The sequence below is a fragment of the Hippopotamus amphibius genome, chromosome 2 (assembly GCF_030028045.1).
Source record: "Hippopotamus amphibius kiboko isolate mHipAmp2 chromosome 2, mHipAmp2.hap2, whole genome shotgun sequence".
In the NCBI taxonomy this organism is placed as follows: domain Eukaryota; kingdom Metazoa; phylum Chordata; class Mammalia; order Artiodactyla; family Hippopotamidae; genus Hippopotamus; species Hippopotamus amphibius.
Window position 1 is genome coordinate 204,257,353 of NC_080187.1, and position 15,353 is coordinate 204,272,705.

The 15,353-nt window shown below is 48.8% G+C and overlaps 1 protein-coding gene across 3 annotated transcripts in view; it reads left to right on the plus strand.

Annotated features, from left to right (window-relative positions):
- Positions 1–15,353, plus strand: part of TLN2 (talin 2) — a 452,015-nt gene that overhangs the window by 363,980 nt on the left and 72,682 nt on the right. For all 3 annotated transcript variants that reach the window (XM_057722678.1, XM_057722677.1, XM_057722679.1), the window contains 6 exons: positions 1,229–1,372; positions 2,913–3,074; positions 8,769–8,909; positions 9,375–9,556; positions 10,664–10,796; positions 13,330–13,431. In XM_057722678.1, coding sequence (XP_057578661.1) covers positions 1,229–1,372; positions 2,913–3,074; positions 8,769–8,909; positions 9,375–9,556; positions 10,664–10,796; positions 13,330–13,431 — 864 coding nt within the window. The remainder of the gene's footprint in view (positions 1–1,228; positions 1,373–2,912; positions 3,075–8,768; positions 8,910–9,374; positions 9,557–10,663; positions 10,797–13,329; positions 13,432–15,353) is intronic.

Here is a 15,353-nt window from a genome sequence, read left to right on the forward strand (position 1 = left end):
TTCAGTTCTGTCTCCAGCCACCACCACGGAAACCACGGAGAAGGTGGTGGCTCTTTTGCTGGCTGAGCGTTTAGGCAAAGCATCAGCCAGTTACCCCCAGGAGCAGAGCAGCCTGGAGGAGACACCTAATGCTGCAGACCCAGCAGAAGGCTTCAGACGCCAGCTTTTTTTTTTTTTTTTTTTTTTTTAAAGGTCATTGTTGCAGATAAGTTGTTTGGGGGGAAAACAGGTATTACATAATTCACATTCCCTCTGAGGCTTTAGAGTTGCAGAACTCTTAGTCATGCTCCTTTTAGAATCAGAGGTAGGAAAAATTAGATGCCATCACGCAGAGTCGAGATCAGGCATGCTCCTGGCCCGTCTTCGACTGTCCTGTGCATTTCCAATAATTACTGGGCTCACGTAACTGAACTTTCAAAAATGTCAGCAATTACCTTGAAGGATTTATCATTTGACAATTACCTTGAGCCTAGAAGATTTTACTAAGCCAAAGAAAAACATCCCTAGTTCAGGGGATGAAATTACCTTCCCTTATTCGGCCCCTCACATCTCAGGGGAAATGAGTTAAGGTTAGAATTTTCCCTCATAGATTCATTTTCTCCCTGTTATTTGGCTAACACATCCAAAGGGTTTGAAGAGAAGACCTTCTCTTGTAGCCTCTTTTCCTCTTGGAGACCAAGTATTGCTTTTTTTTTCCCCCTGAACCATTTTACTCATTCTTACTCACTGCTTGAAATACTGGCCTAAACCATAAGGATACATTAGGCTACGAGATAAGACACCCTCATGTAGGGCAGGCTCCAGGGTTGGCCTGCCCAGCAGCTCCACGCCATCAGTCTATACTCACTTTTTTTCCCCTCCGCCATCTGCCAGCCAAAGAGTGAGCTCCATGGTGAGGCTGGGCCCCTCATGGCCATAAGGTGGCTGCCAGAGCACTCAGGGCTGCATCCATCCTTGATCATACCCTGTGGAAGAGCTTCTTGAGGCTTTCTTAAGAACAAGGAGACTGTTCCCAAAAGTCTCTTGGAGACTCCTGCTGGGACGTCCCTGGCCCAAGAGAGCGTCAGCTCACCCATCCCTAAACTCTTATTGATGAGATGACCCTGACCATCTTGTACTGGGAGCACCTGAGAATGACTGTTGCATGTACACTTTGGGACCACAGTTCCCCACAGGCTTACCTAGGAGTACAGCACGCCTGAGCTATGGTTTTCCTCCTCCCTTCCAGGCTGCATACCTTGTTGGCATCTCTGATCCGAACAGCCAGGCGGGCCATCAGGGCCTTGTGGACCCCATCCAGTTTGCCAGGGCTAACCAGGCTATCCAGATGGCATGCCAGAACCTGGTGGACCCCGGCAGCAGCCCATCACAGGTAACTTCTGGGCAAGGATGTGAGGTCTGCGAGTCTTTGAGCTCTTGGAGGTGGGTGGTGGGAGACTGCAAGAATAAAGGTTACCATTCTTTCAGAACTTGCAAAGCCAGCCAGATAATGACTTAGGGGCATATTGCAAAATGTAGGGAAAGTGGACGGGGTAGGTGCTTTGGAATGGAGTGCTGGCAGACAGAGGGGCGTGATCACAGTGAGATTCATCAGGAGGCTCACAATTCCAGCCATCCAGTTCAGGGGACATACGTTGAGAGCTTGTTCTGTGCTCGGCACTAAAGGTCACCTTGAGTAAGACCAGATCCCTTACCCCTTTACACTTCCTGTGGGATGAAGTTTGGAAGCTGGAGTGATGGGGGTGTGATGACAGTGCCAGGGATGCACAGAGGAAGGTGTGATGGATTCTCTGAGGGGCTGTCAGGGGTCACTTCCCAGAGATGGTGGTGCTGAGCCAGGCCCCAAAGCTGGGTCAGAATCCACAGCACAGAAGGAGCCACAGAGATATTTCACAGCTAGACAGTATGTGCGACATTCCATGATACTTCTGATACCCAAGTGGCATGGATCGTGTTCAATAATTCCAGCAGTATGTGCTAAAAAAAACAAGAAGGTCCCACATGGGCTAGCAGAGGCAGCCTGTGAGGGGCACACGGACCCTGGGGCTGGCATTCTTGAGGCAGAAGGACCCAAGTAAAGGAGGTAATGGAGGGACCACCTGGACCTAAGGCAGGCGTCAGTGCACCTGAGATTCCTTACCTGGCCATTTGAGGCCAAAGGGGTGTTACCAGCCTCAGCAAAGTGGATGGGGCAGATTCAGAAAAGCGGTTGGGGGTGGAGATTCCTGGGAGATTCCTGAGCCAGACCCTTAATAAGGTGCCTACAGCCCACCTGGGGGTGACATACAGCTGCATGCGACTGTTAAGCACTTGAAATGTAACTGGTCCAAACTGTGATGGGCTGTAAGTGTAAAATACAGACCTAGTCCAAAGACTTAGTACGATAAAGGATTGTAAAATCTTAATATTCTTAAACGGATTACGTGGTGACATGAAATATTTTGGATATATCAAGTTCAATAAAATATATTATTTAAAATAATTTCGCTTGTTTCTGTACTTATTTTAATGTGGCTACTAGAAATTTTAAAATTAGATATGTCGTTCACGCTGTATTTCTGTCGGGCAGCGTTGGCCTAGACCCTGGGCTGTGTCCCTCCTGGCTGGGGGTCGCAAAGGATAGCTGACTGCATCTCCTCTGAGACTTCCTGGAGCCCAGCCCACTCCCCCCACCACATCAGCACCTGCTTTCCTGTTCGTTGTTTAGTCTCTCTGCCTTCATAATTCTCGCCTTCCCCTTTCCTGGAGAGACTTCAGGGGCAGCAGAGCTAGAGACACGGGTTTTATTTACACGAGCCCTAGACATGGGAGCTGACGGGGAATCCAGGGCTCGGGACCAGGCTGGACTCCAGTGAACTGGACCCCTCTGCACTGAAGCATGGGCTGCCCCCAACTTGGTCCGTGCTTTATAGGTTCTGTCTGCCGCCACGATTGTTGCCAAGCACACCTCGGCCTTGTGCAACGCCTGCCGCATCGCCTCGTCCAAGACGGGCAACCCCGTGGCCAAGAGGCACTTCGTCCAGTCAGCCAAGGAAGTTGCCAACAGCACCGCCAACCTGGTGAAGACCATCAAGGTAGGTGGTTGAGCTGAGGCCTTAGGGACTCCTGTATCACCCGTTGCAGAAGGGGAAGAGGTGTGGGATTGAAGCTCTGCTCTGCAAGACTTGCTTCGGTGAAGTCCAAGTTCCAATTTATTTTCATGATTTCAGTCACAAGGGAAGAGTTGATTAGTGAGAGAGATATTTATCAGGAAAAACCAACAACCTTGGTCTCTACTAATCTTCTCATAGCATGTAGGGAGGGGTAAACGATGTGCTTAGTAGGTGGTGGTTTTGAGGGGCTGGTAGTGGGCCCTGCCATGGTTGTTAAACATCTCTGGACCGAGAGAGAAGGTGGAGGGTGAAGGGAATAGGAAGTTGTTTGGAAAATCACTTTCATCTTAAAAAAAAAAAATCTAATCTATCCTATGATATCTCTTCTGTTTATAGTTGTTTAAATGTTTTCAGTGGAGCGTCAGCTTCTTAAAATAGAGCATTCTGTGTTAACAAGTTCATCTTTGTGATCGTGGCCATGGACAGGTCGGGGGGAGGCGGGACAGGGTCCTCTGTAAGGAATAGCTGGGCGATGAGACCGCAAACCTGGTCTGCCATGCGTGGGACACCCAGCAGGCAGCTGACCTGGTGGGAAGACAGCCACAGCCTGGACAGCAGACCCCATGCAAAGCACCTCCAAAGGAGACTGTCATGGAAGGCAAGCTACCAGTTCTGTGCAAACCGGGATGGGGCATCAGAGGGTTCGCATTTTACTGAAGGATTTTCACACTCATGGAGGTGGGATGTTCTTCTTTGTTGCTGGGCAAGTCCTGAAGGGACGGGGCTGTTCCCCCTGTTCTCTCCAGAGGATATGATACTACACACCTCGTTCCCCTTGCACTACACAAAGCCAGTTTAATCAGGAGGAGAAATCAGTGAACAGACTGAGCCCAGCAGAAGCCAAGGAGAGACTGCGCAGCCCGGCAGCAGTTGGAGGCAGGCGGGCAAGAGCCGTGGGGCAGTTACTCCCCTCAGCAATTTCTTAGCTGCTTAAACAGAGTCTTTAAAAAAACAAAAATTAAAACCCACCTGTTTGAAGATGATAATAAGATAGGTTGAAGGTGGATAAATAAAGCCAGTGCCCAGGTCCCCGGGGGATCCTGGTGGTGGCTCTCTTTAACCACCGTCATAGTTCATGGTATTAGAAATGAATGAAGCTTACATTTTTCAGTATTTAGTGTGTGCAAAGCCTGTTCCACGTTTTGTGTATATCACTCATTCAGTCCACACACCCAACCACCCTATGCTTGTCATCCCTATTTTACAGTCAGGACAGTGATGCACAAGGAGGTGCAGTCCCTCTCCTGGGATGATTCAGCCAATAAGTGGTAGATCGAAATTCAAACCCAGATCCCCTGCTCTTTCCACTCAATCCTGCCCTCGCCCATGGCATGCAGTTTACATCTTCAGCATGGAGAGACTAACCTCTGTCTCCAGCCTGGGAAGAAATCCCTGGGTGTGTTTCCAGTGCTTGTGTGCAAGGCTGGAGAGAGGCAGGGGTGGAAAGACAGCAATAGATTGAGAAGTAGTGACATCATTGTTGGTTGCCGTGTAATTAACTTATTTCAGTTAAACTTGACCATTTTCCGATCGTCAGAAATCAGACTATATTTAGATGGACCGCGGGGGAGAAAGGCAAGGAACTTCTATGCAGACTCTAGGAAGCCTTTCTTTTCTGCCTCCTCCTCAGTTTTAAATCCTGACCTGTCTCCGTTAAGATCTCATCTTTTCAGATTCCCTTTCACAGTGGCAACCCCTCTTCGTAACTCCTTCAGCAAATGAGCTCTCGTGATGGCCTAAAAGACAGGCCTGTGCGGAAGCACCAGAGCGGGGATGCAGGCTGTTGTAAGGTGGAGAAGATGAAGGCCTCCTCGTGCACCAGCACCCTGGGGGTCAGTAGCAGTGCCCAAGGGACAGAAATGACCATGCTGCCCTCAGCTTGGTGTCTCAGTTTCCATCAGGTGGCAGGCTTTGCCGGGGACAATGAACTTTGTTTTTAATTTACTAATAGGAACGTGGTGAAGGTCATTTCACTATAGCACACCATACTGCACATCGAATAGATTTCCTAAGTTAAGGAATGGTTAAGAATCCTGTCAAACAGCAAAACAAATGAATATTTAATTCCTTAAATGCTTGAAACAGCTGCCGTCAAGGCTGAATTTTGCTCTAAGTTTTATGCTTCTTAGTCTTTTTTTTTTTCCTTTACATCACAAGGATATGATCAAGGCTTCACCCCAGCTGCCACACCTTTCTAGTCACAAAGAAAGGAGGGGAACGCCCCCCCCCACGAGAAGCATTGGCGAGCAGGGAGCAGATTACCTCACAGTGGTTTATCAGCGCCCATTAGAATGTTCGCCTCCAGGGATCATAAATCTCTACCGATGGCATTCTTTGCAATCCCAAAGCGTGGCTCAGCAAGAATAAATACGTGCGCCCGCCTCCCTGCCAGGCGCTGCTCTCAATGCCGGCCAACTTAGAAGCAGCCGAAGCCCCCACCACGGGTGCCGGCTTTCTGCCGGTGCCCCCGTGTACCAGTGCCTGCTTCTCTCTCTCCAGGCTGCTCCTTACCTGGCCTCAAATCAGATGTGTGGAATGGAATGTGATTTTAAATGTGCAGTCACTCAGGTTTGGGTGCCAAGTAGAAACTGTACAACAACACAGCTTTTGTTTCTCTGAGAAGTTGGAGCACGGCCTTGCCTCTCGCAGCGGAACTGAAGCTCAGGGTTTGGCCTTTAAGCGTTTTCAGGGCGTCCAAAAGACACCAGGTCCAGCTCTCATTAACCGGTTTTAACTCGGCTGTAAGTACGTTTTCTTGATGGTCCTTTTGTCTGGATTGGTAAAGTAGGTTTCCTGAGAAGAAGGAGGAGGGAAGAAACCTCTTGGGCTTCTTATGCCTTATTCTTCTCACCTTTTCTAAGGTCGGTAGGAGGGAAGGGAGCCAGGGGTCTTGGGTTCTGGTCTGAGGCATGAGCTTGGCCTAGCACGTCACTTTCTCGGTGTTGGTTCAGTCACCTGAAACGTTGGAACTCTGGGGTTAAGTAATCTTTAAGATCCCTTCTAAGCCCCACCATCCATGGATCTTTGATTCTGGTGCACATGCAGAAATTGTTTCTCCCAGATTCCTGTGAGATTTGGCCAAGTGTGAGAACACACTGAGGAGCTGGCCCAGGGTCCTGATGGGGCCTGGGCACTTGGCTACTTGGATTTACTCTTTCATTGTTATGACAGGTGTAATAGACATTCTGTGACATGGAACACTTGTGTGAAAACTGCTGTGCCTGTCTAAAGTTTCACCCGTGGCCAGATTTGAGTATTCAATGTGCTGGAGTGGATCAGTGGTCCCCAGAGTGGAAGCAGCATTCAGAAGTGAAATACTGTGCATGTAAACAAACCATCCTCTCTGATCCCCTCTTGAAAATAAAAAACAGTGCTAGATTAGGGCTTGGTGTTGTAGTCCACAGTCCACGCTATTCAGGGTCCTGCCCTTGACCTGCAATGGGCTACATGATATGTGATTTGGGGGCCCAGGCTCCAAAAAAACCCTTTCTTCATCCTGTTAGTTTAGTTGATGAAACTGCACAATTAGAAAATCATTCCTTGGGATTTACCTGGGGTAAGCATCTTGTCATTTTTAATAAGTTCACCTCAAGGTTGGTGGCGTGATCAGACATCTGCCTTCTTAGGAGGCCTAGAGCGTTGTAGACAGTAGAAAAGAGCTTGGGAGGAGTGTGAGAGGTAAGGAGCAGGAGGAATGAGAGGCATGGCATCTTCTGTTGAGCTAGAAGCCCCATCCATCCCACTGGAGGGGGTGTGATTAGCGCAGCTGGGATGCGAGTTTCTTTGATGCCAAAGTCCACTCCTGCCGTCTGCCTGTTTCACTGGTCCACCTGTGCTGGGGCCACTGTTGTCAGGCTCCTGCTGTGCGGCACCCAGCCTGCCTCCCACTGTGTTCCCAAACTGCTCCAAAGCCTAGTAGGGCCTGACCTCAAGGAGTCAATGATGGTAGTAATGCAACAAGAGGAGAACCCCCGAGACGCTTCACTGCCGTGGCGCCAGTGCAGCACTGCAGAGCCGTTAACAGGAGCTGACTCAGCTTTTACTGAGTACATGAGCGGCAGGCAGAACTGAAGCCATAGGTATGAGTAAGTAGCAGGCACATAGAACCACAGAATGGGTGAGGTTAGGGTCAAGGTCAGTGCCTATCTGGTGGAGAAGGGCCTGAGCAGGGGCAAGCTATGCACAGGATTAGCGAAGATGGTAAATGAGCCAGGCTTATGGGAGTTCCTCAGAAAACGTTAGCATGGTGGATGTGTAATTACTGTCCTAAGCTGCCAAGACTTAATTGGAATATAGTTGTTATTCAAATAGCCTTTAAACTAACTGTGCGTGCCTACTCTTGCCTTATTGAAAACTAGAAACGTTCCTGTCTCAGATCTGGTTTGTTTCGTAGTGCTGGTGCCTCGGTTTTTTGTTCACTAATTGTCTAAATTGACTTTTATATATTGCTTATAATGGTTAAATTAAAAGTTTAATTGGTCATTTAACAAGGAAATTTACATTCTGTAACAGCTTTCTCAAATGTAGCCCTTTGCTGGGAGGCGGGGTGCTGTCTCTGGGTCACAGGCTGTTGGTTCTAATAGTCTTATGATTGAGGAGGTATGGATTCCAGGGTTGGGGAACTTTGGATCCAAGTGTTAACCCTTTGTGGGGTGGCCTGGTATGCCTCACAGGCCGCTTTGCTGGCTTGTCTTCTGTGCAGGCCATTCATCAGTGATATGACTAATCATTCAATGCCATTGTATTACTGCTGCTAATTTTTAAAAGAAATAAACTTTGGAAGCATAAGATACATAGACAAAAAACCCATGCGTGTAGAGCTCAGTGAATTTTCGCAAGCTGAACACACCTAAGTAACTGCAGCCAGTTGAAGAGATAGAACATGGCCAGCACCCAGAAGCCCACTTCTGGTTCCTTCAGTCTCCCTGGCTCCAGAGGGTGACCTGCTGGCCAACACCCAGAATTAGTTTCACCTGTTTTTGTACTTTGCACAAATGGAATCATATAGTGGGCACTCTGTTGTGTCTGGCCGCCTTATCTAAATATCACGTGTGTGAGATTTTTCTGTGTTGCTGGGAATAGTTCTAGTCTGTTTCTTCCTATTGCATTCCATTGTGGTCATTTCAAAACGGCAGATATGGAAGCCCTCCCTCCATCAGTCATTCAGGGAGGCCCAGGTAAAAATAACTTAGAAGAAGTTGAAAGTGCTACGCAATGTAAAATACTTTTATAGTTTGGGGAGGAATAGGCTTAATTGGAGCGGAAAGGGAGGGGAAGACCCAAAGGGTTATAGTCTCAAAAGCAGAGAAGAAAGTGGCTCCGCTGCAAGGATGGGCAGCACGGCTCACGGGGAGTGACGAGCAGGCGCTCTTTGAATCACATGACTAGGGAGTTGGGGGACTGGGAGGTCAGCTGGCCTGTGGGCCGCACGCTCAGCTTTGTTTTTTATCATTGCTCCCTTAGCCCCCCTGCTTGACGGCAGAGATCCCCCGATTACTTCTCATTCCTCGTTCATGAATTCACCAGACATTGTCAGTATCCCCATCAAACCGCCTTCTCTTCCCTGGAAGCTGACCGCCGTGGCCCGGGAGTGACCTCCGTGTTTTCTCCCATCAGGCTCTGGATGGGGATTTCTCTGAGGACAACCGCAGCAAGTGTCGCATTGCCACCGCCCCCTTGATCGAAGCCGTGGAGAACTTGACAGCATTCGCCTCCAACCCTGAGTTTGTCAGCATTCCTGCCCAGATCAGCTCCGAGGTAGGGAACCTTTGCAGCAAAGGTCACATTGAGGTCTTTGGCTTGTTTTCTGTGGCACTGAATGGGCGTGAACAGTTAAGGATACCCAGAACACTTTCCGTCAGTATGGAAAGCGCTGGTACTGTTGTCAGTGATGATGTAAGCAGAGTTAATGAAACTCACTGTCCGGACATCGCTTGAGAGGTAATGTCTCGGCTTTATATGCTGAGAACAGTCTCTGTGCATAGGTTTGGAGCTGATTCGTTCTTGGTATGTGTCACACTCAAAAACGATATTTACGGAGTGGCATGGCCCCAGGTCTGCGTCACCCAGGCCCCGTGTGAGCCAGCCTCCGTGGTTCCCTACCCTCTGTCTCCTTTCAGAGGACAGAGGTAGTGACTTGAGAAGGAACATGACCCTCCAGGGTCCAAGTCATTCACTTAGTCCGTGTGCCCTGCCCTTGACCCTTCTGCTGTTTGGTCCCAGGGCTCCCAGGCACAAGAGCCAATCCTGGTGTCAGCCAAGACCATGCTGGAGAGCTCATCATACCTCATCCGCACTGCGCGCTCACTGGCCCTCAACCCCAAAGACCCGCCCACCTGGTCTGTACTGGCTGGACATTCCCACACCGTTTCTGACTCTATCAAGAGCCTCATCACATCTATCAGGTGAGTGGCGCCTCCACAAATTGCTAGTGCCTGCGTCTGACAGGGCAAGATGGGGATGAGCCCATCAGGACTTTTATTTAACAGCAATGTGGTCGGTCACTGTCATCATCTTTTCTTTACCTCCTTGGGACCAGCACAGCACTTGTCGCAACAATAATAGCTAACTTAAGTATCTATCACATGGTAGATACCACTTGAAGCGTTTTACCTGTATTACATTATATGTTCATCACAACAGTCTTGTAAAGTAGATGCTGCTATTGTCTCCCTTTTACTGATGAGAGAATTCAGGCAGAAGGGCATTTAGATGACATTCCCAAGGTCATCCCCAGGCCTGGTTGCTTTAGTCCCAGTCCTTCTAAACATGGTGCCTTATTGTTGATACCTAGGAGATTAGGCAGAGAGCACCACGGTTTATTTAGCAGGATTTGGGGTTACCTTGCTTTGATAATAAGACAAAAAGAATATTCTAGGTCCCATAGTAACTCTGGGCATCTCTAACCTCAGTGGTGATGGTAAGAACCTGAAAAATCGTACCCTGAGTAGATAAAACATTTTTGAAGTTGACCAAAGTTAATACCTCACAGCATGGAATGCATCCCTTTCCTCAGGTATATTTTGTTTTTGAAATTGCTCTGGAAACCCAGAACCACATGAACTTTCTTAACGTCTTGCAAAGAAAAATCCACTAAATGTTTTAACTCCTACCACAGCCCAGGACTTTTTTCACTAGCATGCGGGGTAGAGAGCATAGTCTATGTGCACTGGAAATAGCACTGACTTTTTTTTTTTTTTAAATGAGAGTCCCGCGCCTAAGCCAGTGAATGGAGAATCCAAGTCCAGATTGTTTCATTTGCAGTTGCCTGGCATCTGCCTGAGACGGAGAACAGCACCCTACCCTTCCCACCAGAAACAGACTTAGCGCAAGTGTTATATGAAGAAATGCCTGGGCTATACAGAGGAGCGTTGCCAAGCAGGGTCAGGGATTCACTCCCTAAAGCACTCGAGTAAGAAAGTAGACAGGGGCTCCTGGCCCACCAGTGCCGGAGCAGATTTTGGGACGCGCACCCTGTGGAGCCTGCGTTCGACTTGCTGTGTCCCTTCCAGGGACAAGGCCCCTGGACAGAGGGAGTGTGACTACTCCATTGACAGCATCAACCGGTGCATCCGGGACATCGAGCAGGCCTCACTGGCCGCGGTCAGCCAGAGCCTGGCCACGAGGGATGACATCTCGGTGGAGGTAGGCGGGGCTCTGTGGCCAGCTCGGAAGCCTCCGGAAGTACTGAAGAATCCCGACATCGGGCTTGGGGGTGGGGGAATGGCACCAACACATTTCTGATGCATGAGTTTCATCATTGGACCACCTTCCCCTGGAACCAGCCTGGGAGTTTTCGGGAGGGGGTAGGGCAAATGCTGAACAGAGAACAGTGGTTTGGTGCAGGAACGTGTGTACTGCGGGGGTGGAAGGTTCAGATTTGGCTGAAATTTGGAGGGACGTGATCATTGTCAGATAAGAGTGTGTCAGTCGGTGGGGTTACCATATTCACTTGAACACGTCGGTAGAGCAGACCTAAGCATGTAAATTCTTAGCACTTCCCTGTCATATTTCACCCATGCGCTTTCTGGACTCATGGGCAAATGTAGCCTTCAGCTCTGTGTGTTTGGTCTATGCAAAGATCAAGATTTCTGCCCTTATGGCTCAGTATCTAGTACTGAGAGACCTTTTGTATTCTATTAATTCAGAGCCACTTTGTCCTCTCTTGCCCATTTCTCCAAAGTTGAAAACAGAATTTTCCTGCGTTGCTCCCTTCAGTTTTTCCTATCACTTGTCCAAAGGCCCCTGATTCATCCGTCTTCCTTTCCGTTGGAAGCACCTGACGCTCAGAAGGTGCTTGATAAGTACGAATGCTCTGTCGACTGATGTTTCCCTCCTGACACTGAACTCATCAGCAATGAACCTGGGCCCCTGTCTCTAAGCAGGGCCCGGAGTTGGAATTGCTTATTTTTGTTAATAGAACTGTCTGTTTCACCATAGCTTCGCCCACTTCCCCCATTTCCAAGTAAAGAAAGAAAGAAAGAATATGGCTTCTCATCCTGTGCGGAATGTTAGAATTATCGTTAACCTGTCTCTAAAGTAGAATATGCATACAGAACAGCGTCCCTGTCATACGTGTGCAGCTTCCTGAATGTCCACCAACCAAGCACACCCTGTAACAAGCACCCCGAGCAAGAAACAGAGATGACAAGCACCCCCCTCACACCCCCATCCTTCCAGCACCACCACCAAAGCGTACCCTCTGTCTTGACTTCCTCCCTGGGAAGGAATTTCCTCCCCTTTATCTGCGCGTGCTTCCTGCTTATACCTTATTGAATTTAACAAGCCATCTGTAATAAGACAACACTGCTGGAATATCCTTGCATTCTTGACTATAGTTACCTTATGAGTGGGAAGATAAGAAATAATTTGCTAAATAAGACACTTGGAAGTGTGCGAGTTTCTCTCCACCCACCTCCATCTCTCTAACTTTTTCCCTTTTTTTTTTTTCACCCAGAATTTTGTTTTCAAGTTTGTGGGTTAGGCTTCTCCTCTCATTGACTAAACTCTGCACAAAACCGTCCAGCCCATATGCAGCGTTGTTTGGTGGGAGAGTAGCCTGAGTCTCATTGCTATGAGCAGGACATTGTCACTTTGTCAGGAATCACCCCACTCCGTGCTGACATGTGCACACCTAAAATGTCCAGCCTTCTGATCTATTCATCCTGACTGTGGAGCGAAGTTCCTATGAAGATTCCCACTAAGACACCTCATCTTTCCTAGTTAACACTGTCCATCTTTAAAAAAAAAAAACAACTATATGTTTGGCTGTGCCTGATCTTAGTTGCAGCATGCAGGATCTTTTAGTTGCGGCATGTGGGATCTAGTTCCCCAACCAGGGATCGAGCCCAGGCCCCTTGCATTGGGAGCTCAGAGTCTTAACCACGGGACCATCAGGAAAATCTCAACACTCTCCATGTTTGAATTCCCTGCCCCCTTCACACTTTAGCATCATCTAGATACCTTGCCCCGTCTTTCTTTTTTGTTTTTTTTTGTTTTGTTTTTTTAGCACGCATTCAGTTCTTTAGGATGGAGAGATTAAACCATCTCCCAAACCTGAGAAGAAGTACGTTGAAGGTGCCATTTTCAATAGTGGCATCCACATCACCAGATACAGCAAACAGAGCACCTGACCTGAGCCTAGTGGGCATCTCACCGGGCCTTTTCACGATGCGCTGTCTGGGAAATAGTCCTGCTCTATGAGAGCTGATGTCATTTTTACGTCACCCTCCTCTCCACTCCCCACTTAAAGGGTTCTTAGTTCTGAGGACACAGCAACCTGGATGTTCCCTCAGACCCCATTTGGACATGGTCATCTTCCCTTCTTGGAAAGCCACCGTGGTTCCACCTTTCCAGGAATTATGCTGAATAACCCAAAGTAAAGATACCAGTAGCATCAGTTGTCACTATGGTTGCCAGGAGTGAGAAGCCAGTAGGAAGTGTGTTCCTGGGGCCTGCTCGTGTCCCTCATGGGTGGAACTGTGGGGAGGATGGGGTCTAGCTCAGGGGAGCTGAGGGTCCCTGGGATGGGGCAGAGCAGTGGCTGGATGGCACGCCCAGGCCTTTTGATATCCATTTCTTGCAGCCTCCCTTATCTTTCACACGGGTCTTTTTAAATCAGTACAACTACGTGGGGAGCCGTTGGGGGGTGAACTTGACAGCTCTCTCTCCTTATCAGGCCCTGCAGGAGCAGCTGACTTCCGTGGTCCAGGAAATTGGGCACCTTATCGATCCCATTGCCACGGCAGCCCGGGGAGAAGCAGCTCAGCTGGGACATAAGGTAATGGGCGCTAGGGGATCCTGCTGAGAGTGTGTGAGAGGGAGGTGGGCGGAGAGTTGTTATTGATTTTGTTGTTCTTGTTCCCCAAAGCCTCATGGCAGGTGTTATGGGCGGGTCCATGCTGACCGACACGAGAGGAAATACCACTCAGCCTCCCTCAACATCTTCTCCAGAAATAACCACTTTAAGGATCTCTTCACTTAGCATTGAGACAAAAACTACAGGGAAATGTTTCTGGTTGTGGTCAGACTTTGCAGCCAACAAGGCATTCTTCAGTCACCTCTTACTCTTGATCTTCTCAGGGACAAACCAGAGACTGAACTTGGCATTCCTGGCCTGGTGTCTGCCACCTTTTGTCCTGGCTGGCCAGCCTCATTCTGGTGTGTTTAGGGCATGCTTTTCCTCCACGGCCTTTAACATAGTGTCCGTTTTCACACGTGAGGAAGCAAAGCCAACTTGCAGGCTTTACCCTCAGTAGCTAAAGCCTCCGTGTGGCTGCTCTGCCAGCTCTTCAGCGGAGCGTTCATACCCACGTGGTGGCAGGTGCTGCATAGTGTTTTACCTGTTTGGGGTTCATTTTACAAATCCTTCAAGGAGAGTTGGCTTGTCAAGCGGCCTGTGCCCCAGCAGAGAGAGGGCAGACATTGGGTTTTTAACAACCTGCAGGCTTTCCTAGCAGTCATCAGTGCCGCCGTCCGTATCGATGTGCAGATCAAGAAATCTAGTCACCAAAATCATCTCTCCAGGTATTGATTTTAGAAAATCAATATGCCTGCTTTTTCAAATACAGAAGAGCTTAAGGGCCTGCTAAGCTTCCTGCTGGGTCTCAGGAGAGGTGTTTGCGATTTAAAATGGCCAGTGTGTCTCTGCCATTTCAAGTGTGGCCAATTTCATTTCTCACCTGAGCTCCTTTATAATAAGAAAGGGCTTGTCCACCTGTGTGAAGCGGTTTGCAAGGGTGGGGGACAGGCCTGGAGGCTGGAGCACTGCGTGTGTGGCTACTGTGGGGAGAGTGAGTTTGGCGGAGAAACCAAACTTCTTTTCAGGAGTTACTTTTGATTCTAGTAGGAATTTCAGAAGAAACTATTTCTAGCCTTCTAGGGCAACATCCTGTTCTCTGCCCATATGCTTTTAGTGTGGAAGATGAATTCCTATTTCAGTGGCTGGCATGAAGAGAATATTAGTTGTGTCTCCTGAGTTATCAATTTATTCTGGTCCTTTGGCTAAACAAGTCTCGCCTTCTGGACAGGAGTTCTGGCCAAAGGCAGCCTAGGGACCCTCTATCCAGAGGGGTCATGGGCTGGTGGTTGGTACCCACCTGGTTCCAGTGCTTCAAGACGGCACTCAGGTGGGGCCCCAATCCAGCCGCTTCAGTACCACTTGGGAGTGATAAAAGCAGATTCTCAGACCCCACCTGGCTTGGTTTCCCATGGCTGCTGTAACAAAGTGCCACAAACTGGGGGACTTAAAACAACCGAAATGTGATCTCACAGCTCTGGAGTTCAGAAATCCAAAGTCAAGGCATTGACTGGGCCACACACACGTTTTCTGGAGGCGCTGGGGCGCGTCCGTTCTTTGCCGCTCCCAGCTTGTGGTAGCTCTTGGTATTCCTTGACTGAATCTTGCCAGTCTCTCTCCATGGTCACATTGTCTCCCCCACTTTTCTGCCTTCCCTGCTTCTGTCTCTTCTTAGGACACTTGTTATCAGGGTTAGGGCCCAGCCAAGTAATTCAGGATGATCTCGTCTTCAAGATCCTTAAATACTCCTGCAAAAACCCCTTCGTAGGATCCCCTTCACAGGCTTCAGGAATTTGGACATGGACATGCTTTCTGGGGGTCACCATTCAACCCCCTCTGCCACCCTAGGCCTAGGGAATCAACGTCATGTACCAAATACTCAAAATTCTGTGTGATTTTAACTT